The sequence below is a fragment of the Hoplias malabaricus genome, chromosome 3 (genome assembly GCF_029633855.1).
Source record: "Hoplias malabaricus isolate fHopMal1 chromosome 3, fHopMal1.hap1, whole genome shotgun sequence".
NCBI classification, from domain to species: Eukaryota; Metazoa; Chordata; class Actinopteri; order Characiformes; family Erythrinidae; genus Hoplias; species Hoplias malabaricus.
The window spans coordinates 39,785,931-39,812,215 of record NC_089802.1 but is presented as its reverse complement, the minus strand read 5'-3'; the positions used below and the strand labels follow the sequence as shown (position 1 = coordinate 39,812,215).

The following is a 26,285-nucleotide window of genomic DNA, read 5'->3' as shown; positions in this document are numbered from 1 at the left end:
ATGTCTTTCTTTCTCACTTTCACTCTGTCTCACTCTCCATCTCTGTCTTTCCCTTTTACTCTTTGTCTCACTCTCCATCTCTCTCTGTCTCCCCTTTCACTCTGTCTCACTCCCCATCTCTCTGTCTCTTCTGTCTCTCTCTCACTCTCCATCTCTGTCTCCCCTTTTCTGTCTCTCCCTCTCCCTTTCACTCTGTCTCACTCTCCATATCGCTCTGTCTCCACTTTTCACTGTCTCTCTCCCCCTTTCTCTCTCTGTCTCCCTTTTTCTGTCTCTCTCACTCTCCATCCGTGTCTCCCCTTTTCTGTCTCTCTCCCTTTCACTCCCTATCTCTCTCTCTCTCTCTCTCTCTCTGTCTCTCTCTCTCTTGCTTTCACTCTCTCTGTCTCACTCTCCATCTCTGTCTCCCCTTTTCTCTGTCTCTCTCTCTCTCTCTCTCTCTCTCTCTCTCTCTCTTTGGCATGTTTAATGGCTTACAGTGTTTTTCTAATACATTTTTAATGAACTAAATACTTTTTAAAGAACTGTGCTGTTTTTAAATCTCTCTCTCTCTCTCTCTCTCTCTCTCTCTCTCTCTCTCTCTCCCTCCCTCTCTCCCCCCTGCTGTCAGGACACAATGGCGAAAAGAAACACAGTGATTGGAACACCATTCTGGATGGCTCCAGAGGTCATTCAGGAGATCGGTTATAACTGTGTAGCAGATATCTGGTCTCTGGGCATCACTGCTATAGAGATGGCTGAAGGGAAGCCACCGTACGCAGACATTCACCCAATGAGGGTAAGACGGTGGATCTCTCTCACTGTGATGTGAGAGGTTTTCATTGGTTTAAATCATGGCTGTCTAATGAATAAAATAGTGAATCACCATTAACTGCATTATTCTGTGTGAGTTAAGAGAAGCCTTATCAGAATTCAACAGTCGGTATCATATGTACCTGAACACGAGAGCCACAGCGTTTAGAGTTTTCATCCAGTTTGTGTCTGCAGGAGTAAATACTGACCATTGCTCAAACGCTTTCACAGTGTAAAATATATAAATATCATTTAAAGATATAAAACGTATTCAAAAGTCTTGTATCAGCGAATAAAGTCTTTCCATAGACTTAATGATAAAGGATGATAATGATGACCCTAACACTAACCTTAACCTCAGTGTCCAAAAGGAATTAAACAAGTCATATTTATCATAAAAACACACATAAACATTAGGCCACTGACTGAACTTTATACACTATGAACATTTGACAGCGTTAGTTTAAGAACTTTGTTTTGGAGTTATGTGTTTCAGATATGAGCATATATATATATATATATATATATATATATATATCCTTGTAGATTTATTTTCTGGTGGGATTAGGGCTTAGGGATATAACGTCATTCACAATAATATCGTTATAAATTTTAAAACTATATTTAAAAAAAAAACCTATATCATTATATTAGTGAGATTCAGATTTGTTTACATAATGATGTCATGCATACACCCTTTACACGAGTCCTTTAGACACAGTGAAGTATGGTGGAAAGTGGCTCTGAGGTGGAGGAATTTGCTCCAAAAAATAGGGGAGTGTGGAAGTGGTTTGGTTACAAAATATCAGATGTACAATAAACCATTGAATTATGTTAGAAATGCAAGGCTTTAATTATATATATATATATAACTTAATTTCTTGAAATTAATAAAATTTTTAAATGTTTATTGTCGTATCGCCAAGCATATCGTTATCGCCAGAATACCCTGAAATATCACAATATAATTTTAGGGCCATATCGCCCAGCCCTCGGTGGATTACAGGTACATTTATCTCGTTAACTATTTATCAACAGTGTCACAAACACTTTTTAATTCAGTGAGGTAATACATAGAGCAGGGCAGTATTATTGTGTTGTTGGGATATTTTTCCTTACTGCGCAAAACAGGAAACTTTCTCCTTGTATCATGGACGTCCTCTGTGCTTAAGAGCTGAACACTGAACGAATGGCATGTTTACAGTGTCATTAGTTTAATTTGAATTAGAACAGTGCTGTGTGTGACAGCTCTGTTTTTCTTTTGATCCCTCATTTTTATGTTGTAATTTAAAATACTAGTGCATTGTCTTTTGATATTCATCCATTTGTTGCTATTTGGAAATGATTGCACAAGACAAGCACACACCTATAAATTAGTGTTAATATGAATGTCTTTGGCCATGTTCCAGGCGATATTCATGATCCCACAGAACCCCCCGCCAACGTTTAGGAATCCTGACCAGTGGACGGAGCTGTTTAGAGATTTTGTGTGTCAGTGTCTGGTGAAGAATCCTGAGAACAGAGCTACAGCCACACAGCTGCTACAGGTACATCCTTCTCTCTGTCTGAACATAAACATTTCTGTTTTAAGAAATCTCTTTTCAGTGACAATTCAGATATTTTATACATCCTTTTCTGGAGGTGAACACTGTTCTCGGCTCTTAACAAAACATCCGTGACCTGCTTTGGTCACAATACCACAAGGGTTAAACACCACAGCAGCATTCTCCTCATGTCGAAATAGCCTTATTTACAACAACCGGTTTCTTTCAATGATAATGAGCCGCTCACTGTTCACCCCAACCCCGAGTGCACAGCGGTGAGGAGCGATGAGCAGAAGCTCTGGTTTTTAGCCGTTTTCACTCAGTTCTCTCTCTTCTCTATTCTCGTTTTCTCCGTGCTCTTATTTCTCTGTGCTTTTTGAATTGAACAGTGGAATTGTTTTCACAAAATGTAAATAACCCTGATATGTCTATCATGAAATATCATTTGTTGAGCCTAAGCATCTGTCTGATGCTAATGAGTGAAGCAGTTATCTCCCCAAACCAGTATTGTTCTGATATCACACATCATTGTTGATTTAATTTATTTATTGAAGGACTTTGTCAAGAAAAGATAAAGGTACAGAGTGACAGTGACATCAAAATGGTGCAGAAAGAAAGCCGGGAAAAAGAGTATGTTTCTACACAGTTTAGCACAGGGTTAGGAGTTACGGTAGCTTTACATTTATTTATTTATGTATTTAACGATATTGATCCCAGCAAGGAATCTGTCCGGGCACCGAAACACTTAAGAGCCTCTTCCCTTCCCTTTTTAAATGATTGAAGTTTGCCTTTGAGCAAGAATCCAAGCCTCTCCAAAGCTATTTGGATCTTTATGAGGCTAATCCACTCCCAAAGCCATTTAATCATAATGTTGTTTCCTAGCTTGCATCAACAAAGGTTGAACAATGTCTCTGTGGTCACTAACGGATGGCGGCAATGAGCCAAGTGTACACAGCCAGACGGGCACTCTGAGTTTGTGTGGACTGCCCACTTCAGGATACATCTGACTGATTTTGTAATGGCAATTTTAAATGAGGTTATTTTCCTAAATTAAACTCGGGGCTCTGTTTTTAGCCAAAATGTTGAGCTCATTCATTCATTAATTTTTTACTTTTTTTTTAGAAGCAGTATAAACACTGAAATCATTGTTCCAGGACTGTTTCCTGGCATTAAACATGAATTAAATAATCATTAAGAGGAATAGCAAAAGCCTTGCAGCACAATTCCACCAGAAAAATGAAACAACGCAGTTGCAGGGATTTGTATACGACCCTCAAAAAAAAGTCCTTTTTTAGTACACATTAATTTGGGAACCTACCAACGCACACACTGTGAAACAAGATGTCACAGACATCTGTGTGTTGCTTAAGTCAGAAAACCAGCCGTTTTGACTCTGCTCAGATGTCAAGTGCAGAGATTTTCGAATTGCCCCGCCCCCTCGTCTGAGTCTGTCCAATGGCAGCATGGGACCCACGTTTACATGAGAACACAAAGGTGAGGTGAAACATGGAGGAAAGGAATTTGTCCCCTTTTTAATGTGGAATATGGACATCTAAGATTTTTTTTTAATGCATTTTGGCTGTAGTTTGTTTTTTCTGGTTTAAAAAAAACAGACAAAAACAACATTCCTCTCTGTATCTGTTTTGCTTTTTTATTGTGTATTGTGAATTGTCGGTTACCAAAATTGCAGCATATTCCTACTTTATTTTATTGTGTTGTGTGAAGCAACGTAAGGTTGAAGACAATAAAGCAGCAGTCTGTGTATCACCATGTTTCCCTTTTTTAAACAGGTTTTTTCATCTTTATTCATAAGAAAATGCACATGTATGTAGCTGTAGGTTGTTTCTGATGTTATTGATGAAATGTGACTTAATGAGATACTAATGTGGCGGTATAACACGTGTTTATCATCTTTTGTTTAGCACCCGTTTATAAAGAGTGCAAAGTCCAGCAGTGTCCTGAAAGCACTCATCACAGATGCTATGGAGCAGAAGCTGAAGAAGCAGGAGGCTCAGCAGAGAGAACAGGATGCAGAGGACGAAGACAACTCGGTACTGTGATTTAAGCTCAAGCTAGAGCTGAGGGATATATTGCAAATAGCGATACATTCAATAGTATTTTTTACAAGTTTTTGAAAATGAACAATTCGTTAAATCGAGTTTGCAGAGGATATGCAGGTTTCCATCTGAGGACATTTTAAACAGTGCACAAATGTCCCGCTCAGCTCTGTTTTTCTCAAGTCCGTGCACAATTACACACACAGGCACACATTTATCACACACACTCAGGTCTACCTCTGCAATAACTGTGAATAAGTCAACAACGGACAAAAATGAAACCAGTAGCGAAGCTTTCATTGCTGTAAATCCATGACTCGTTTGAGACTTGCTGCTCTCCCTCAGACGGAGGGAGGGGCAGATTCTCCACGGCTCCTAAACACAGAATAAGCTTCTCATTGGTCATCAGTTGTATTTAGCCAGTCAGCAGCCACAGTTGGCTGTCCATCATTTAGTGCTCCAGCCAATGGAGTCACAGTCCCGCCTACTGGGGTTTGTTGATGCTGAGAGAAACAGGTCGGTACTTAAAAGGAATAATAAATAAAGCTTATATTAGCACCGTGTCTGGAAGAAAGTACATTTAATTTTTGCCTCAACGCATCTGTGATGGCCATAAAACTGACTGACTTTTAGAATCAAAGTAATTCTTTATACATAATCACATTAGATGATAACACACAGGGCTGAGTTTACGTGAAGTGTGCACTGTGTGTAACAGCAATCTAGGAAAATCTAAGAACCAGATCGGGACTCTGTATCAGCAGATACACAATATTAAAAGACTAGAATTGGGATCTGACATACAGTGGATGATTAAAGTAAGTTAATGCAGCATGTTCTTTTTGGTGATAAAAATAAACTAATACTTTGACATTTTTTTTTTTTTTTTAATATCCATTTCCTTTAGGCATATCGAGATATGAATCTTTCTCTTTGGTCATATCGCCCCAGCTCTACATCACACTCTCACACCTTCACTGTCACACCAGCCATTCAGAGTCACTGTTTGCCTGTATGTGTAACTACACACTGTGTGTAACCCTCTCTGTGAACAGGATGATGATGAAGTGGACCAGGGCACCATGGTGAGGGCGGGAGCCTCGGACATGGGAACAGTTCGAGCAGCAGGTTCTCTCGGCAGTTCTTCGGGAACCATGATCGAACACGACGGAACCATGGAGTCTCAGCTCGGGACCATGGTCATCAACTCCGACGACGAGGAGGAGGAAAACGCAGGCACCATGAAACGTGAGTGGACACGGCTCTCTTTTATCTGCACTGAGAGGGTGGTTAACTGTGTTGTTGCTCGTAGGGAATTGGGTGTGAAATTTTAACAACCGAGCTAAGCTCCCACATTCAGCAGTCGGGCAGGAACCAAAGATGAAAACCATGGAAACGTATGTAGGTAGAGAGTGATGCTATTTATTTCTTTTAGGAGTGTCAGAGTGATGCCTTAGTGCAACGTTCTAGAGGCCATAAGGTTTTTCACACTATGACACTCTAGACTTCATTGTGAAGATCACTGGGCTGTACATATTTTTTATTTGTTTCTATTTATTATTAACAAAGCCAGGGCTCTCTGGACTGATTCTAATTCTCACGAATGAAGTGCACACTGTGTTTTCTTGATCCCACACACCTTCTTAATATTAAACCTAATTAAGTGTTGTTCCTAATGGAGGGTCTGTAAATGCACTGCCCCATGTCAGAGATGTTCTTCTCCAACAAACCTGATGATGATTAATCCATTCTGATGAAGCACAAGTGAGTGAGATATTTAAGTGTTTGACACCCATAATCAATGGGATGCTTCACTGAGCTGTTGTATACAGAACAGAGCCTCTGCCAATGATGCTCTGGCCTCAGCACTGCAGAAACAGCACTATGTAAATTTTAGAGGAGGGTGAGGAAACCATCTCCCTCCCCTTCTCCATTGATTCCAGTTCAGTGCTGTAAAAATGATTTACACTAGGGAAGACCCAGGAGTAAACAAATCCTGTCTTGCCTAGTGTTCCTTTCATTTTTATTGTGGGGATCTTTGGTCAGAAGCAAAGTGTGGACAAACGGAACAGATCTGAACTTCCAAAAGTACTGTATATGTTGCGATGTCTTGTATCCGAATAGTCTCAGTTTTCTAAACATTTACAGGATTTAAAATGGATTTACCAGCTGCCTTTTACCTAGAAAACAAACACTTGTTCCATTCATTTGGATTCAAGCTTAGGAAAGCTTTACTCCTCTCCTGTAAAGCTACAGCTCTGGATGCTGTGTTTAGTTTCGACTGTGATGATCCCACATTCCATCAGGGTTCTGGACACACGGTCTGCTCAGGATAATTACAGCAGCTTTGTTTCTTGGTGATGGCCAGCCTTCTAGGCCCAGGTTACTGCCCAGTGCTGCAGTGGCGTCCGTTCTTTGCCCGCAGTCTGTAGTTGTTTTCTCTTTGTGATGGAGACAAATGGAGGTCCTTTCCATCTTCTTTCTCCAGTTTCAATACACACACCTTGCTGTCTGCAAAATGAAGCCAATCAATCCGCTCAGGAAAGTAAAGCCCCACTCCAGCTCCCCTCTCTAATGGAGATATATCTGATTAGTATAGATCTGCACCGAGAGTCTCACCTCTGACATTTATGCAAGAATGTGTGGAAAATAACACTTAGCATCTAATCTGATTTAGTCCTAAATCCGAGGCTCTTAGTCACTGATTAGTATTCTCCCAGCCCTTCATCTTACTGTCCCATAGCTGCCACGGGGAATTCAGTTTCTATTTCTGTTCACAGCCAGATCAATACGATAGTCTTGCTGTAGATGGCCTTGTACATCAGCATTATACAATGCTCAGCATATTAGTGATAGTGTTAATTATTTACAAATGATTGTTTCGAGCTTTTTGTACAATTACAGGGTGTTGTACGTCTGCACAATATTGGCTTGCAGTTCACTATTACAGTAAGTTTGAAATGTTTGGACATGTCTGGCCAGGTTCAGCCATGGTTTGAACAGTGGTGTGTTCTGTAGAATCAGAGCAGCAGCTGCAGAATCAGGCTTTTCCAAGATCAGTAATGTACTCATGAGTAAAGTAAAGTAGAGTCTATTAGTGCTTTTCCACTGCACGGGACATGCTCTACTTGACTCTATACTCAGCTCTACCCATTTGTTCCTGGTGTGGTTTTCTGCTAAAGTACCCTGACCCAAAATGTATTGATGTATGTATTGATATCGCAGAACCCCATCACCATCAAAAACTGTGGCCTTTGGAAACCACTACAACGGCAGCAGTAACGTTAAGCGGTGTTTACTCATGCTGTGTTGGGTGTGTTTTCGTTGTTGTTTGGGACTGAACACAGCTCCGTCATCAGTTCAGACAGATCAGTAGAGTTTGTTCCTTCCTTGTTGCTTGTTGCATCGCTGGATTCTTTCGTCGGCCACCGATCCAAGGAGCATTTGAACCTCTTCAAAGACCATGGCGTAATTTTATGAGCTGCCATCGTGAGTCGGATAAAAACAAATGTGATCTCTGCTGCAGCTGGAGATTTTACAGATGGAGAGTTGGTGCTGGACGTCTGCATTTCGCAGTGTAGTCAAGCCTCTCTGGCTAATCAGGGCGAAAGAGCGGTGCTTAGTTGAGTAGGGTTCATGCACTGGAAATTTGCCATATGTCCAAAGGCGTGTAGTAACCCGTTATTAGTAGTGCCCTTTGATGCACTGGTGCCCTGTACATGGTGTTCCTGCCCTGCACCCATTGATTGCAGGTAGTTTCCTGACCCACCGTGACCCTGAACAAAAAGAGGTTACGGAAGATGAAGGCATACACCCTCTATAGAAAAGCAGGAAATGAAATGGGACATTCTGCAAAGGATGCACTTGAGCTTAAGGTCACCATGCCCCATGCCAAGATTGGGCCGGGGGCAGTTGAACTGTGTTCTGAGGAGTGATGGAGCACCATCCAGTATCTTTGGGAAGTCATCATCCATCAGCCCCTGACCTGACATGCTGTTCTGGCAGAGTCATACCTGCTCTGTGGTGGTTCTGTGGGGGTCCTGACCATTGAACAGATGGATAAAAGCCTATAATTACAGACTTATAGATCAACCAGTATGGCCAGTGGAACTTAGTCCTTAGACTGTGAAGAATATTGGTGTGGAAGCTTTTTTATGGCCAGGTGGTTTAACTTGTATTTTATAGGAAATGTCAGGAAATTAGATAATTAATAAATACCAAGAGCAGTTTCTGATTTTGTACAACACTGTTTGAAAAAAAAAAAACTCACATGAGATTGAAAGAAGTCTTGTTAAATATTCTAATTATCCCAGAGTACTCTGGATTTACTTGTTTTTAAAGCTACACAAACATCATGATTTACCCCATATGTTGCTGTATTGTCTGGATCACTTCCTCACACCGGGATGTTGTTAGTATAAACATCCACAATATTTCCCTGCAGTTTTACAGCATTATTTTTCTTTTTTATATAAATATTGCCTGTTTAACTCCTGATTTCCGCAGTAAGGTATTGTGATGGAGCTTTCTTCAATTCATAAAACCACTGAAAAAAAAGTGTGACAAAGTGTGACACCTCAGCTGCCGTGACAGATCTTTCTGCCTTTGTTCCACCTTCTCTGACACTTGAAAGAAAAAGACAGCAGAAAGCGATAGCCTCCAGTGGGTGTTGTTGTGGGTTTCAGCTTCATTAGCATCGGGTTATGCCCGCAGGATTAACAGGTGACAGGCACTCTGTTGGTGTTTGGGAAGCTGATGTTCCGGGAGAGTGGCTGTCATCTCCGATCCTCCTTCCTCCTCCTCTTCCTCTTCCTCCTCTCAAACTCTCCCAAGGCTCCCGGCAGATTATGGCATCACATGTCTGGAGCTGTTCACTGTGGTGGACATGAAATATGCTGTAAATATCGTCCAGGTCAGCTGCAGGAACTTTGGAGACAATTGTGAGCTAAAGGAGAAGCTCTACTGCATAATAAATCCACAGCAATATTTCCTTTTTTTTTTTTTTTTTTTTTTGCAGGCTAACAGTCTGTATTTGTGGACATAACTGAGGTCAGTCTAGGGCTCCTGAGTGGTGCAGCATTCCTAAGAATTGCCTTATATTTGGGTGATCCCAGAGAGCACAGTTGATTTAAATTTAGTTGACTGAGATGCCCTCCTCCTCACCTCATCACACAGTCACAGTGATAGTCGTCACAGCCAACTGTCAATCGTTGTGACAGATCTGGGCAGTTGGTGTTCTCTTCTGAGACATGTTAAACCAGATACCAATGCTTTTTCTTACTGCTGCTTTAGAATTGTCCTTGTCTGAGTCTGTTCAATCACAGCGCTGGACCTGCTTTTATGTGAGACAAAGATGAGGTTAAAAGCAGCAAAACAGGCACAATAATCGCAGAGAAATAAGACCACTGAGTAAAAACGGAGAAGAAAGAGAACCGAGCGAAAACGGCTAAAAACCAGAGCTTCTGCTCCTCACTCACTGCGCTCGGGATCGGGGTGAACAGCGAGCGGCTCATTAACATTTAAAGGAACGGGTGCTGAAAGTGGCCCTTCTTGTGGTGTTTTGATCAATGCAGTTCATATGTTTTATTAAGACCCAGAACTGTGTTCCACTGTGGAAATGTGTGAGAAATGTTAAACAACTTCTAAACCTTTAAACGTCTTTGAGTAGAGTCTACGATGAGCATGAGTTTCATGTTAATCCTGTTGTTGCGTGGTGCATCGAATGTTTCTACACTGTTTACATAGTTAAACTGCAGTACTATTTAAGGTGGAACAGAGAATATTAAAATTAGAAGCCAATTAGAGCCTCATATCATTTTGAGTTTAAAATATCAGAAGTGAACTTGAAATGAGCGGTTTATTATATATTTCTTATTCGCAAAAAGAAAGGATTCAGAGTTCCTGCTGTGAAATATGGCTGTTTCCACTGCTGAGTTAACTTGGAGATTAAATATTCATGATAACATTTATCAAGGACCCTTAAAAACGTGTACTCAATCCACCGTGACCCTATTAATGATGAAGTGGTTACAGAAGATGAATGAATAAATGATTCAGTGTATTGGGATGAGACAAAAAGCATTGAGTAGCACTGGCAATAATTGCATTACCCCAACTCCTTGTGTAAAACTAATCTCATCCCAAGAGCATTAAAGACATAGAGAGGAAAATAAATTTAAATACAGTTCAGAGACTAGTTTAAAAATCATTGCAGGTTTGTGCAGAGCCATGGTGATTTGTTGACACCAAGTGATTCTGCTGCTAAATTCACTTTGCTCTAAACACCACCTCTAGCTTCCTGTAGGCAAGTTCTGCATTTGTGTTTCAGAATAGAGTCTAACATTCATCTGTGAACATCAGGCTTTTAAAGGGGGGTTGCAGTGGGGAAGCAACCAGCTCTGAAAAAGCCTTTAAAGCTATGTACATTACATGTCCAATTACTTGTACACATCTCGTCTAATAAATGATCTCAGATTAGGAACTGCAGGTTGTATAATCGCAATAGAAATAGAATAGAATAGTAGAATAGTATGCTCTAAAACAGCTGAGCACAGGCCCAATGCCCATTGTGGGTGAGAGGGGTAGGATACACCCCAGAACTGGGCTATGGGGCAGTGGATCTGGTTTCTGGTTTAATGGAGTGTGTGCACTCTCTGTCCACTCTGAGAGACACTCCTCCCTCGTTGGGCCACCTTGTAGATGTAAAGTCAGAGACCCTAGGTCATCTGTCGCTGCACATTGTACAACAGCTCCAGGCCCGCACTCTCATTGGTTGAGAAGCGTTCTAAAGTGTGCTTTATTTCACGATAACAGAACTTTTTTTTTTTTTTTTTCTTCATAACCACTGTATCAGTTCGCTGAACGCTGTTGCTAAACTCTCTGTGCTGCTGCTCAGCTGTCGTTATCACATTTTTCACCAATAAATTAGCTTCAGTTCATGTTTCACACCAATAAACTGTCTTCAGTTTACTTCGAGAATACTAATACGGATAAACATCATGTACTAGTTATACTCAATCACTGTTCTTAACACGTTTAACTTTAAATAAATGGAGACTGATGGCAGTAACTGCCACTAAATACTGTTTAATTCAACACAAACACAAAATAGACACTAATTAAATGACTTGAGATGAAGCCAGGTTAAGAAGAAAAACAAGAAAGACAAAGACAGAAAAATAGATACCAGTCGAGAGGATGCTCAACGGAGATTCAGTTGCTGTAACCGTCCTTAATGTTTGTGAGGAACTTCTTTTTGTTTTTCTTTTTTTTTAACTGCACATGCAGGGCGTGTCTTAAATCATTCCCCAGTCCCTACATAGTGCACTAACATTATACGTAAGTCATGACTGTGGGTTTAGAACAGAGCACAAAATGTTTAAAATTAAGTCATGCAAATGTGGTTCATTATTCCTTTGTCTGTGTGGGTTTCCTCCGGGTGACTGTCTGTGAGGAGTGTGGTGTGTTCCCCCTGTGTCTGCCTCGGTTTCCTCCGGGTGACTGTGAGGAGTGTGGGGTGTTCTCCCTGTGTCTGCGTGGGTTTCCTCCGGGTGACTGTCTGTGAGGAGTGTGGGGTGTTCTCCCTGTGTCTGCGTGGGTTTCCTCCGGGTGACTGTCTGTGAGGAGTGTGGGGTGTTCTCCCTGTGTCTGCGTGGGTTTCCTCCGGGTGCTTAGATTGCTCCAGTTTCCTCCCACAGTCCAAAAACACATGTTGGTAGGTGGATTGGAGACTCAAGTGTCCGTAGGTGTGAATGTGCGAGTGTGTGTTGCCCTGTGAAGGACTGGCGCCCCCTCCAGTGTGTATTCCCACCTTGCGCTCAATGATTCCAGTTAGGCTCTGCACCCACCGCGACCCTGAACTGGATAAGGGTTACAGACAATGAATGAATGAACTGTGGTTCAATATTAATATATATTATATTAGAAGTTTAATGCATTATGGCTGGTTACTTTTTGAGTTGAGGCTGATCCAGTCTGAGCAGTGAGTGCAGTGCAGTGGAGTTTGTTACTGTGACGTAGCAACAGGCTACTTGTTGAGGATTTATAATTTGCCGGAAGGATTTACTAATTTCATAAACATTTTTGACACCACTTTCACAGCTCTGTTTATATAGTTCACGATGTATTACCCGAACTGTTGTATAAAAGCAATAGAGCATGAGAGGGTGTGTGTTATCATGAAATAACAGCACGGTTGTGACGCGGCGCAAGCACGAGCCAAAGGTGATTGTGTGTCGGTCGTCCTCTAGTCCTTCATCAGTGACACAGAACGCTGTCGGCTGGATGTTTTTGGTCGGTGGACTGTTCTCAGTCCAGACACTGAGGGGTTTAAAAACTCCAGCAGCACTGCTGTGTCTGATCCTCTCGCACCAGCACAACACACCACCTCCACAATAAGTTGTTTTGCCGGTGTTAGGCAGTTGTTCACTGTGTGCGTATTGTTTTCCCTCGTGTGTGTTTGTGTATGTGAAGGTGAGCACTACCTCAGTGTGTGCTCTACTCGTATGTTTAGGCACATGTCCTATGTGCCACAGGGGAAGACAATAAGGAACTGATTGAATAATTGAAGAAGACTGAATAAATGATAAGCCGAGGTCCTTCTCTCGGTGGGTGGCTTGGAGGACTGTTGCGTCATCACATGGTCAGAAATACACACAAGGACATTGTACGAAAATAGCAATAGGGCATAGTTTATGCTGTTTATGAGCGTTTCTATAAATAATCGATGAACCTTGGAGCCCAACCACAAACCTCGCTCCTTTGTAATGTGCTTTTAAACACATTTAGGGGAAGAATGATTTAGATTGCACCATGTGATTGTGTGATTTTGTGATTGAGAAGCATCTTTATTGTAATGTGTCTTGTGCTTATTTTTTTTCTTTGGTATAAATAGATTATTAGTGTGGATTGTATAGGACAGTGATCAGTTTTGAATACTCTGTATGACCAAATGACTAAAAAGATATTAATAACTAGTTTGTTTCCCCTTGCTGCAGGCTTAGTTGTGGAGGATTTGATGGCATTCCGCCACATGGGCATTAGTGATGTCAGGTGCTAATGTTGCCGATCCCTTATTCATGCAACACCACTCCAGCTGGTCTGGATGGAGCTCCAGTTCCTATGCTTCACGTTCCAGTGCAGGGGGCTTCATACCTGGCATTGAGCGGGGTGGTGTTAGGCTCGTGTAGTTGCTCCACATTATTCCACTCTGTAAACCCACTGAATGGTATTCTGTTTAGTTTCTGTGTCAACAATGGGTGAACTTTAAAGCCAGTGTCCAGTCATGTTCACACCTCTCTGTCTCTCTCTGTCTTTCTGTCTCTGTCTCTCTCTGTCTGTCTTTTTGTCTGTCTTTTTGTCTCTCTCTCTGTCTCTGTCTTTTTGTCTCTCTCTCTCTCTCTCTGTGTGTGTCTGTGTGTTATGATGAAGTTTTTTTCTGCTAAGAAATTGTTTTATATATAATTTTCTCTGCACTTTTCTTCCTTTTGATTTTTATAAACTATATTTGTCTATATTTGTGCCATCATGTCTGCCAAAGAACCAATCACAGTGAAACAGTCAGTGATGCAATTATGTCACTGCTACTCTCAGTATTGGACTTAAATATTAAACAGCTTTACTGTATTCATATACAGTGGAACCTCTACTAACGAACGCCTATACTAACAAACTTTCCAAGATACGAACCGGGCATTTGAATATTTTTTGCCTCCACCTACGAACCATGACTCTATAAACGAACCCGAGCCTCCGCTGAGCCGGCAGCTGGAAATGGCCACTGACCCCAATAGGCGAGTCTCCCAGCGCGCCCAGACTTGAGTGAGCTTTTAAGAATAGTAAATTGTAGTTTTAGCAATTTAGCATTAGTGTAAATAGCAGACATCGAAATCCGTGCTAAATTAAGCCGTATCTACGCTTCGTCTCCCCACATTCACCCGCCTACTCTCCGTTATTCCACCCAACCCCCACCTCCCGTCATACAGCCAGTGCCTGTGTTACTCCTCCAGCCAGTCGTTTATTACTGTTACCACTGTATTTTGTTTTTTATTTTTAGTAATGCTACATGTATTTTTTTAACTAATTTGAGAGTTTTGTAGACATATATCAGCGCAAAAAGGGTGACTTTTGGGGTGGGCTGGAACGCATTAATTTCTTTTCCATTATTTTAAATGGGGAAAATTGACTCTAGAAACTTTTCCACTTACGAACCGGGTCACGGAACGGATCAAGTTTGTAAGTAGAGGTTCCACTGTACATTGAATATAACACTGGGTACATGTTTATTAAGTGGAATATTTTTACAATGAACATGCATTTTTAGATTTTGGAAACAAAGTTGACAGTGGCTTTGAAGTAGAGGAGTTCACAGATTTTGAGGGGTGCTCAATGCAAGCTTGCAAGCTTTTGGAACAAGGATGATCTATGACCAAAAGAAAAAAGAAAACCACCTTTGACTAATCCTAAACTAAATTCTGCTTCATCAGCCTTCATTAGCCGAGTGGTGGTCGATCTGGTGGAGCACCTGGCCACTGCAGTTGGCTTTCAGAACATCAGACATTGCTGTGAATCTGTATGAGGCGATTCACAGCAGCGTTGTAACTGTTTCTGTGTTTTTAGTTGCAGAGTGCGCAGAAACCATGCAGCCGGCGAAGCCATCGTTCCTCGAGTATTTTGAGCAGAAAGAGAAGGAGGCGAGCAAAAACAGCGATGGCGACAATCGCAAGCTTCCTGCAGAAGCCGACATGGAGGTGGTAAGTGCTGCTTGCTGAGAGTTGTTGACTAAGCCTGAGGTTTATTCATTATTCATTGCATGCTGTATATGTAAGCAAGAACTTGGCAGATGCAGAAATATTCAGGTCTTTGGACTGTATGGAAGTGTACAGGTGCGCTCCATGGTATGAATGTGAAGGGAAAACTGGGCCAAATATAAAGACAAGGTGATTCAGAAAACACAATGAGAGATGGTATCAGGCCAACTTTTCTTTCTTGGATGCTGATGTTTAAAACTTGAGCTGATACATTTGTGCACAGAGTTGAGTTGAAAGAAAATATGTATAAAAATGAGAATTTAATGTAAAATATCAGATGAACAACAGTGTCAACTTTAAGATCTGGCTGAAATTCTCAGAGCAGAATAAGCTTGTGGTTGTTGTCGTGCTCACAGCAGTGTCAAACCTACTTCCCTCCCGAACTGTAGGTGGCAACGTCTCAAACCCCAGTCTCTAATGGGAACAGCGGGCTTTGAAAACCACAACAACAGCTGCAGAAACGTTAAGCGGTGTTTACTCATGGTGTATTGGCGTGTTGTTGTTGTTGGGGACTGAACACAGCTCCGTCATCAGTTCAGACAGATCAGTAGAGTTTGTTCCTTCCTTGTTGCAGCGTCCAGCTCTCGCTGGATTCTTTCGTCGGCCACCGATCCAAGGAGCGTTTGAACCTCTTCAAAAGACCATGGCATAATTGTACGAGCTGCCATCGTGAGTCGGATAAAAACAAAAGTGATCTCTGCTGCAGCTGGAGATTTTACAGATTGAGAGTTGGTGCTGGACGTCTGCGTTGTGTTGGGGATATTTTATTATTGAGTCCTCAGTACATTACAATTCTTTGAAAACTAATAAGCTTTAAAATAAGTATTTTTAGGAAGTGGGACTGAAACCACATAAATATTTCACAAATTTGCGCAAAATAATACACAGCAGTGTTCAGACTTGGGCCCAGTAAAAACACCATCAACACTGATACACCACCTCTGATCAGAACTCTTTGTGCTGTGGAGTATGGTGGCAGTTGTGTATCTAAGCTGAGTGTTTTTGTTTACATCCATTAGTGGAACAGCTCTGGAGCTGTGTGCTAGTGGTGAGGGTGTGTTAGTGTGCATTGTGCTGGTACGAGTGGATCAAACACATCAGGGGCTTACACAAGTATGTAGAGCAACAGATGGATGTAATTTTTGAGCTATAAACTGGTCAGTGGAGTGGAAAGAATGGACAAAATAAGACATGTCTATACACACACAGGCCCAGTGTACTGTACAGCACCTGTACTATGGTGTGTTAAAGCGGTTATTCTTTATGTTCCAGGTGTTTTGATCAGGAACACTTATCTGTGACTGCAAACAGAAACACAGCTACTTAAGTTCTGTAGTGTACTGCTGACCTAGGAGAAGTGTTTGTGCTATTTATAACCAAATTTGATTCGTCCTGTCAAGTAACCACATCACAAAAGCATGTCTGCTTCGAGTGGAGAGCTTTGAAATGAAAATTTCAACATCTGGCTAATAAAAGCAGCTGCAGCACATGGGAACTCCTGCTGTAGAGATCAGAACTCGGCACTGGAAGAGGCTGCTAAGCTACAGAAATGAACAGCGTCCTGTAGTTTGACTTGTGAATATCAGTATTGGATTTGTGTGGTTTAGCTTTGTTATCATTATCAATGTCTTCACACACACACACCAGTGGATCCATATTAGTCAAAGATTTCTGTTTTAAATAACACTTTTTTGTTTGTGTGACACCAGACACATGGACGCATTCCTTCTGTGGATTCATGTGAGTGTTGCTAAGTCTTACAAACTAAGTTTTATGTTTTAGAGCTCGTATAGTTTTTAATAACCGTGAAGACAACACAGACCAAGGTATGGTTTAGAGAAAGTATCCAGACCACACATTTTGACTTTTTTTCTGAATGCTGGACATGAAGATTACTTAATATTCTATATGTTCATGTTATGAGGAAAGGAAACTAGGATTAACAAATTAAAGTCCCATCTCAAACCCTGAAGCCTGTCTGTAGTCCTGTAGTTTCTGATTGGATTGTCTCATATTTTAAATACTGTCCTATTAACACTAGCCTTCCCCATAATTAGAACGGTTATTTTATAATGCCACCAAATGTAATTCTTTTCCTTGGTAGAACTGCCGAATCTTAAAAGGTTTTGTCTTAAATTACGCCATGTCTCTGTTTACACACGAGCGGCTCATCTACTCTGGTTGGTCATGACCTGAGAGTAAAGACTGATTAGAAAGAGCAAATACTTCACCTGTACCAAACAGATGATGTCTGAGTGAAGATAAAGCTTACATTTTAAATTACAGTTGTATGATTATTCTATTATTTTTCTACACTATTCTTCACACTATTTGATTGATTTGCCCTTTTGTTCCGTTTTTGCAATATTACACAGTTGAATCATCTTTGTCTCTGATGTTGGAAAAGCAAAATTCAGCCAATCAGCTGATTGTATTTGTATTAGTGCCTCACCCAAAAACATGTGATTTAATTAATAGACGTTCTCTCCGTGTTTATTGTCGGATTATTTTTGAAAAGTCACCTCACATGAGACCAGGGCATGTTCCGAGAGCGGGACTGAATACTTTCATAAAACATGAGGCCGTAGCAGAGGGGCAGAGGTTTCGGAAAGAGCCTTGTAGCCACCTAAGTGGTGGACTTGACTTTTATATTTGTGTATTTTTTTTTTTTTTTTTTTTTTTCTTTCCCTGTTTGAAATGTGGGAAGCCCGTCCATGGTCCATGACTAACTGTTCCTGACAGCGTTTTTTTTAAACTGTCCTCCTCTCAACCCTGGACATGGCTTCAAGGATTTTCTTAGTGTTGCTTGGCTATACTTTGTGTTTTTATCTTGTTGTGGAAGTGTATATCTGTTCATCACTCTACAGCAATATAAAACGTTTTAATAACAATTATATGATTTTTTTTTTAAACACATTTTCAATATTCCAATATTATTTACAGTATCTGTCTTTACTTTATTTCTTTTAGCAGACGCTTTTATCCAAAGCGACTTACAATGATAGTACAAAAATATAAAAATTACAACATTAAAACAATGCAACCTTAAGAGTATGTCTATATGCATCATTATACTGGCTAATGCAGGTGTTCTCTAAAGAGCTCAGTTTTTAGGAGTTTCTTAAAAACGGCGAGGTACTCCTCTGGTGCTCTGGTGGAGGTAGGCAGCTTGTTCCACCATCTGTGAACTATGGAAGAGAACAGTCTGAATTGCTTAGTGTGGAATTTGGGTAAAGCAAGACGACGTTCAGTGGCCGAGGCGAGACATAGGCCTTTAGGAGCATTTGCAGGTAGTAGGGCGCCTGCTCTGTCATCACCTTGTAAGCGATCGTGCAGGATTTATATTTGATGCGAGCAGCAACTGCATGAGGGCAGTTCACTGCCCTCAGTTTTAAAGTTAGTTTAAAAGTGTTTAACATTGACAAAGCCAAGAGGTTTATGTTTGATGGTGATGTCATGTTCTAGGAAGTTTTTTCAGTGGATTTTATAGTGTTCATATCGATATCGGAATTGTATCGTATTGACTGAAAATTAGAAATATATCATGATATAAATGTCCACCACATCGTCGAGCCTTTATATAGCTGGTAAAGTCTCCACTGCAGGTACAGATTGTTTAAAACATGATGCCGTCTGTCTATACGCCAGAGATCGATAGCTCTTTTGTTTTTATTTGCATAATTTCCATGTGAACATATATGTAGTCCAAAATCAGGGGTCTGCATCCCGAGCTGCACCGCTAAAGACAGACCACCACACTGTCCTCTCTGCTTTTAGGAAGTCTTACATAACGCGTCTGTCATCAGGGCTCTAGACATGCCAGCTCATGTCTATTATCCACTTGGTCCTGCTCGCTCATGGCAGCCTGTCGTTGTCGATAATGACGTCACGTGTCCTGAGGCATGCTGGGATGTCAGCACTTAATGTGCTCATGCCACCCATGCAGCTGTGAAGTCCTTTTTTGGATCCACACACGGAGAGGAGCACGGAAGGCGGTGCTGCCGTTTTTGTGGAGAAGAAAACGTCCTCGTTTTTCATTTTTCTGTCTCTTTGGGCCCTTCCACACTGTCCAAACAAACTTAGGCAAACGTCAACATTCCTAAGCCTACAGCAGGCTTCAGAAAATCCAGAAAAAGAACTGTCACGTTCAGCCTGTTCAAACATGTGCAGCCTGCAATCTATTAGAGCAGCGAGAAACTACGGCTCATTTGACCCTGGGTTGACTTCAAAACTAGCTTCGAAATCTTCAGATTAGCCGCCTTTCTTCTGTCTGAGCACATTGTACACTGAACGATCACTGGATTAGGAACATCTACCTCGTAACTACAAAAACTGTCCATTCTCTTAGCTTCACTGACCACACAGGAGCACTTTGTAGTCCGTCGGATTCCCTGCATACTTTATTATAATATTTTCACCCTGCTCTTCAACACTCAGGTGTGATGCGTGTGTTTGGTGCTGGAACGTGTGGATTAGGCACAGCAGAGCTGCTGGAGTTTTTATAAAGATACTCCTACCTCATTGGTCCACCTTGTAAAACCAGAGAGTGGATTTAATAATCCATTTTTAATAGAATTCTTGCAGTTATCTTATTATTGAAGTGGTCGTGTAAACAGCATACTCCTATTTCTATAAGGTCTAGAAATGAGATTACGGAATTCATTTAAGAGAATTAGCTCAGTTTAGCTCAGTAATCTGGTTTCTCAGTGCATGTTTACTCATAATCTGATTTATTTTGCATTTCATGGTCTGTGGGGTGTAGAGCATCTCCCCGCAGTCATCACTACAAACTCAGGTTTTTCTCTGATGTTATAGGCTGTTGCAAAACAGAAATCAGATTATCAGGGGACTCCTGTAAACGCGTTGTTCAGATTACTCGCAAAATCTGGTTTTGTGCATTTATGTCTTGTGCTTTAAGTGCATGTAAACACACTCCGAGACAGTAGCTCATCTGACACTCGTCTCTGGTCGTCCTCTAGTCCTTCATCAGTGCACACAGGATGCTGAACGTTTGTACGAACACAACACACACTAACACACCAGCACCACGTCAGTGTAACTTCAGATCTAAGAATGATCCATCACCCAGTCATACTTGCTCTGTGGGGGTCGTGTAGGGGTCCTGACCACTGAAGAGCACAGGCGATGAATGAATGAACATTAACAGCCTTTAGCAGAAACTGTTATCCAGAGGGACTTACAAAATGCTTTGTTATGTTCAAGGAATACTTTCTTACCAGTAGAAACCGGATTAGAGTCCAGAGAGCTCTGAACTAAGTGCCTGGTAGATGCAGGAATCAGAGCTGGACTCCCAAGAGAGAAATGCACAGTAAATGTAAGTGCAGTATCATACCACAGCCTTTAAGAAAACGTGACGTTTGATAAATGCAGGATTAGTGACCATCAAAATACTGCTCAGAAAGACGAGTCTTCAGTGGTCCATTCCACCACCTCGGAGCCGTGAGGTACTGCTGATGTAAAATTAAAAACCACGGTTACAAAACTTTATTGTGAAAATGCAGCTACGACGTCTGGATGTGGCCAGAAATAAAATCTCAGCGCAGCCTGAATAATTTCAGCTCCACAGCATTTACAACAAGTGGCGCAGGTAAAAGTAGTCCCATTTTGTTGTTGGGGGGATGATGTGCTTTATGGGCTTCACAGAAACATAGGCAGCGTCTTGTGTGTCTCTTGCTCTCTTCAAATCCCTATCGCACCAGCTCAGACTCACTGTGAATTAAGTGTCTGACTGGGTGGTCTTTGGACTTTATTTTGAAAATAAAGGCTGAATATTTCAAGAAAAATATACAAATGGATTGAGAATAAAATCAGAATCTCATCATTTAAATTAAATATTAAAAAATGTTTGCTGATGGCTGGTGTGTGTGTGTGTGTGTGTGTGTACATTTTATTTTGTATTTGAGGTGACTTCCAATTGTGCATGCTTTTAAAAGGTGTCATAATCAAAAAAAAAGTTATGTTTACCCAACTTTCAATATGTTGAGTAAAAAAACACAAATCTGTTCCACTTCCAGGGTTCATCCAGAGGTGTTAATACAAGCCCAATTCTTGATTGCAGAGTTGACGTGTGTGTTGATACATTTGACTTTGTTGAACTTGAGCTCTCTGAACAGAAGCTTCCCCTGCTCTGTTTGTGCCCCTTGGCCCTTCCAGAACGACAGTTCCATCTTGGGCCCAGCCTCGCCACGACAGAGACGATCTGGTTATATTTATCCCATTGATTGCTGCAATAAATAGTGGCAGAATGCTCGTAAAGACCACTAAGAAGTCTTCTGGGACCCAGGAGGAAGGTCTTTGTGCTGGAAATGTCTGCGGTGTGCTTTTCATGTCCCTGAGTGCAGGGTTGATTCAGGGTTTATTCATTACTGATGTGCTATGGATTACTTTAATACTCTGTAGAGCAGGAGAGTGCATGACCTAAGCCTAACCTTGGTCTGAAGTGCAGTGCTAGTGCTGAATCTCAGTGAGATGAAGCGTGTTGCCAGATCATGAGCTCTGCCCGATTTGCTTCAATTTTGACATTGAATAATACAGTGTGTGGTTAAAACTACAGTTCTTAGGGACACAGTGGTGGTCCTCTCATTGAGAAACAGAAGGAGAGAGAGAAAGGAAGATATTGTGCAGGTGTACTTTAGCTAACAGAACAGTTCTTCAGTTCACTCTCTAAACTTTTGTGTTAGCCTTAACCCTCCTCTTTATCCCTCTCTCCAGATGCGTTCGTGGACTGTGGAGGAGCTAAGGAGGCGTCTGGCCTCTCTGGACCCTCAGATGGAGCAGGAGATAGAGGAGATCCACCAGCGCTACCAGGCCAAGCGCCAGCCCATCCTCGATGCCATTGAGGCCAAGAAACGCCGCCAGCAGAACTTCTGAGCTCCTGGACTCCCGGGCCAATCATCTGCTGGATTTAGAGGAGGATGCTCAGTTACCGGGGAGGTACCTGTGAAAATCACTGTATCGCTCCTTGCAGCTCTGCAGGTGATTTTTTTTCCTTTAATTTATAAACAATTAAATCTCTCCCTGTGCATTTATTTTATTGTTTCTCTCTGATGCTGTGTCTCACTGCTGTTGGTACTCGACCTGTGGTACTCTCGGACTTCACAACAACAAAAAAAAGCCAGGGAACAAGACTTTTCTGTCGTACACTGTTTTGCCTTTTTACGTTTACACTTTTTATGCCTTTTTCACTTTTCCCAGTGCATTTTATTTGTTATTTTTCTACCTTTTTTTGTGTGTGAGAGAGTGTGAAGCAGAGGTCTGTTCAGGAGTTCAAGGCTCTCCTGGTGTGTTACAGGGTTTTAGCTGGAATAGAGTAATATTACATGATTCGGATTGAAGCAGCTTTCAGCTTATACACATTTTAGATCCAGCTTAAAAGGGAAAGTAAAGCAAAGTGATGGAGAGTGTTTTTTTGGTGTTAAATGCTCCACATCAGAATTGTTGACAGTGGTGGTGAATGGAGCCAGACGTCCATCTCTAAACGATTCTCACTAAATATTATGAAATGGAATGGTTTTGGTTTGACATGAAGCGTTGGCCCGTGTTACAGTGGTGTTAAGACGTTTTGTAGAATCTATTCATGGGAAAATGATGCACCTGAAACACTCTCTAAAGTGCTGTAGTCCTCAAAGAGAGCATACGTTTTCAGATTTCCTTTTTATTTTTTCCATCATCATTCTATATAAAGCTCTTTAGGCCGGTGGAGGTCACTGCTGCTGGTGGAGAGGAAATACAATGCTGTGTAGACGTGGAGACGCCTGGTTCCCTTCATCAGCTCTGAAAAGACATCAGAGTCTACAACAATTAGGCATTTCACGTTAAAACACTCTCAGTGATAGATTACACATATATTAACTTTATATAAATAATAAAACGTGTGGAAGCCTCCTTTTTAAACCTGGAGGGAAGAGTGCGGAGGGTTTGGGACGTGTTCGGTATCCTAAACACCACTTCTGTCAGAATTTCTGATGAGCTGTCAGATAAACTCACTATCCAACCTTTTTCATGTGCCATGAACTGTGGAGGATGTGCGTAACCACCGAAAATACCTTCTACCAATGTGAGTTTCCTTTAATGACCTAAGAATTAAAGTAGGGTCCCTTCAAAACAATGTCCAGAAATGGACAGAAACATGGTCCATTGTGAGTGAGACCAAGGAGTAATGAGTGTTTGGAAGCTTTACTCGAACATGGTCTCGTTGCATTCCGTCTGAATGGGAAAATGCTGAAAAGACTAACATGCATCCTTTAGTCATTCTGTCATCTCCCAATCAGCTAAAGACTTCTACCCTCTCTGCGGCTGGAGACCTCTGCACTAGATTTAGAAGAACATCGAGCTGTTTTCCTGTCCACTGTCATCATCTAACGATGGCAGATTATTCCACCCCAGCAGATTTTCCGCACAAATACCCAGCTTCGCTCAGTTACCGAAAAATAGACTTGGGGCATGTTCAGTAAATAAACATTTGTCCTACAGTGTAGCACTTGGTTTGCGATCAATTTCAGCAGTTATATGGTCAGTCAAAGGCATTGTTTCAGTGATTGCAGAATTAGGACAGGTTTAATCCCAGTGAAAACCTAAGTAAATATTATACAAGGGAACGTATGATATTAGAATTCACTTTTCAATGTGGATGGAATAATTTGGGGAGAATATCAATTTGTGATTTTTCAGATCAATTTTGCAAATAATAATTAATAAATAAAAAAAATAAATTTCAGTTGTTCTCTATAAATGAAGGTCCAGGTCTGATTTGACTTCTGAGCTCTGTACAGAGATGGGATTTTCGGGGTTAAATCCATGACTGGGCCGGAGGCTCATCTGTTATTGTCCTGGTTATTTAAACAGGGATGTATTTACTGTTGTTAATTTCTTGACTTTTGTAAACCACTGTAACAGCTTCGATCTGTTCTTACTGCAGTAAAACACATGTATGAAGTTCGAAGTTGGTGAGAAAAAAATGATATAGGTTTTTAGGGTTTGAGGAAGCTATGAGGGACTTTTATTTTGCGTCGCACTGTTTTTGTCATTTACATTTTTTTTTTTTTTGGGACCAGGCGTTTGCATATTTGTGCAAGTCACACTCAGGTGTCATTGACTCAGGTTATTTTTATACGGTTAGTGAGGCTTACCTACTGAAACTATCATTCCTTGTTCTTACTCAGAAAAAAAACTATTTATTTGAACTAAATTTTTAATAATAATAATAATAAAGCCTGAAAGAAATTTAAGAGAAGCACAGAGACGCCTAATGCAGAAATATTAATGTATAATATACAGAGGATTAAAAAAGTTGTGGTTGATTTTGAATAATTGGTTAAAAGATTTCCCTTTGATTTTATGATGTTATAATTATTTGAGCCTGTTACACCCAGTATTCAAACATGTTCCAGTGAACAGGCATGTTGTTAAATGTTGTTTTTTTTTTTGTTGTTTTTTTTCTTACCATTTTTCGCAAGACAATGTGAACACAGAACCGATGTCAGTACACTGTCCTCTGTCCTAATATTTTTTTTGTTTTTGTAATGTGCCTTAAATTATGCAAAGAGAATCTGTTTGTTTTAAATTTGATTGTTCAGTTATGTTTTTACAGGTGTGAATATTAAACTTCAGAAAGATACATGATATTCTGTCTCCTTTGTTTCTTTGAGTTTAGATCTCTTTACTTTTCAGGAACTGTTTGGAGTCGCTGCATTACTGAAACAGCTATTAAATATTTACAAAAGACAACAGGCGAGGGGTGAGGTTGTGTTATGGTGAATTACATCACGGCTGAGATTCCGTCTCAGACACAGACTATTATTGATACATTTTAATTCCAGCACATGATTCCTTAGCAGTTCTGTTAAAATAAATACACTGAACATTTAAACAGATGTATTTTTTGGTGAGGCTTTCCTCCAAGAAAACAATACAGCCATAAGACTGACATAGCATTAGGTTGGAAAAGAGCAGAGCACCCGGAGAAAGCCCACGCAGACACAGGGAGAACACCCCACACCCCTCACAGACAGTCACCCGGAGGAAACCCATGCAGACACAGGGAGAACACCCCACACCCCTCACAGACAGTCACCCGGAGGAAACCCATGCAGACACAGGGAGAACACCCCACACCCCTCACAGACAGTCACCCGGAGGAAACCCATGCAGACACAGGGAGAACACCCCACACTCCTCACAGTCACCCGGAGGAAACCCACGCAGACACAGGGAGAACACACCACACCCCTCGCAGACAGTCACCCGGAGGAAACCCACGCAGACACGGAGAACACCCCACATTCCTCACAGACAGTCATCTGGAGGAAACCCATGCAGACACAGGGAGAACACCCCACATTCCTCACAGACAGTCATCCGGCGGAAACCCATGCAGACACAGGGAGAACACCCCACATTCCTCACAGACAGTCATCCGGAGGAAACCCATGCAGACACAGGGAGAACACACCACACCCCTCACAGACAGTCACCTGGAGGAAACCCACGCAGACACAGGGAGAACACACCACACTCCTCACAGACAGTCACCCGGAGGAAACACGCGCAGACACAGGGAGAACACATCACACTCCTCACAGTCAGTCACCGGGAGGAAACACGCACAGACACAGGGAGAACACACCACACTCCTCACAGACAGGAGAGGATCCCACCCACGGCCCTGGAGCCTCTCCTGGTTGAGATTAATATTGAACTATTTGATCTTGAATTTCAGTTTATGCGAAAAATGTTATTCAAGACAAATACAATTATAACTCAATCACACGAGAGAATGAGTAGTTCCTTCAGGACCACAGTTTATTTCCCAAAGAGTCATAGAGATACGAGTTGATTGAAAACTGGCCCAGAGTTGCCCTCCTGTCATTCATATGCTTCCCAACTTTTCTGAGCCAAAAGATAGACAGTGTTTGACTTTGGTTCCACATCCATCATCTGCTCAGAGGCGGTGTTTATTTCACACTAAATACAGAGGAGCGGTGAAAAGAGCGTGATCTGAGAAATACAATCTCACACTGACCACAATGTGACTTTTAGCAAGTTCAAAGACCAAGAGCAGACAA

At 41.4% G+C, this 26,285-nt stretch overlaps 1 protein-coding gene across 5 annotated transcripts in view; it reads left to right on the top strand.

The window, feature by feature from the left end:
* The window catches only part of LOC136692597 (serine/threonine-protein kinase 4-like), a 32,445-nt gene extending 7,612 nt beyond the window's left edge, over positions 1 to 24,833 (top strand). For 2 of the 5 annotated variants that reach the window (XM_066666131.1, XM_066666136.1), the window contains exons 6-11: positions 611 to 778; positions 2,202 to 2,339; positions 4,259 to 4,387; positions 5,449 to 5,641; positions 15,011 to 15,144; positions 21,934 to 24,833. In XM_066666131.1, the coding sequence (XP_066522228.1) occupies positions 611 to 778; positions 2,202 to 2,339; positions 4,259 to 4,387; positions 5,449 to 5,641; positions 15,011 to 15,144; positions 21,934 to 22,092 (921 nt within the window). In that variant the 3' untranslated portion in view covers positions 22,093 to 24,833. Of the gene's footprint in view, positions 1 to 610; positions 779 to 2,201; positions 2,340 to 4,258; positions 4,388 to 5,448; positions 5,642 to 15,010; positions 15,145 to 15,590; positions 15,796 to 16,473; positions 17,391 to 21,933 lie in introns of those variants that run through there. The other 3 variants (XM_066666132.1, XM_066666135.1, XM_066666134.1) reach the window with 3 other exon arrangements.
* The last annotated feature ends 1,452 nt before the right edge of the window (positions 24,834 to 26,285 follow it).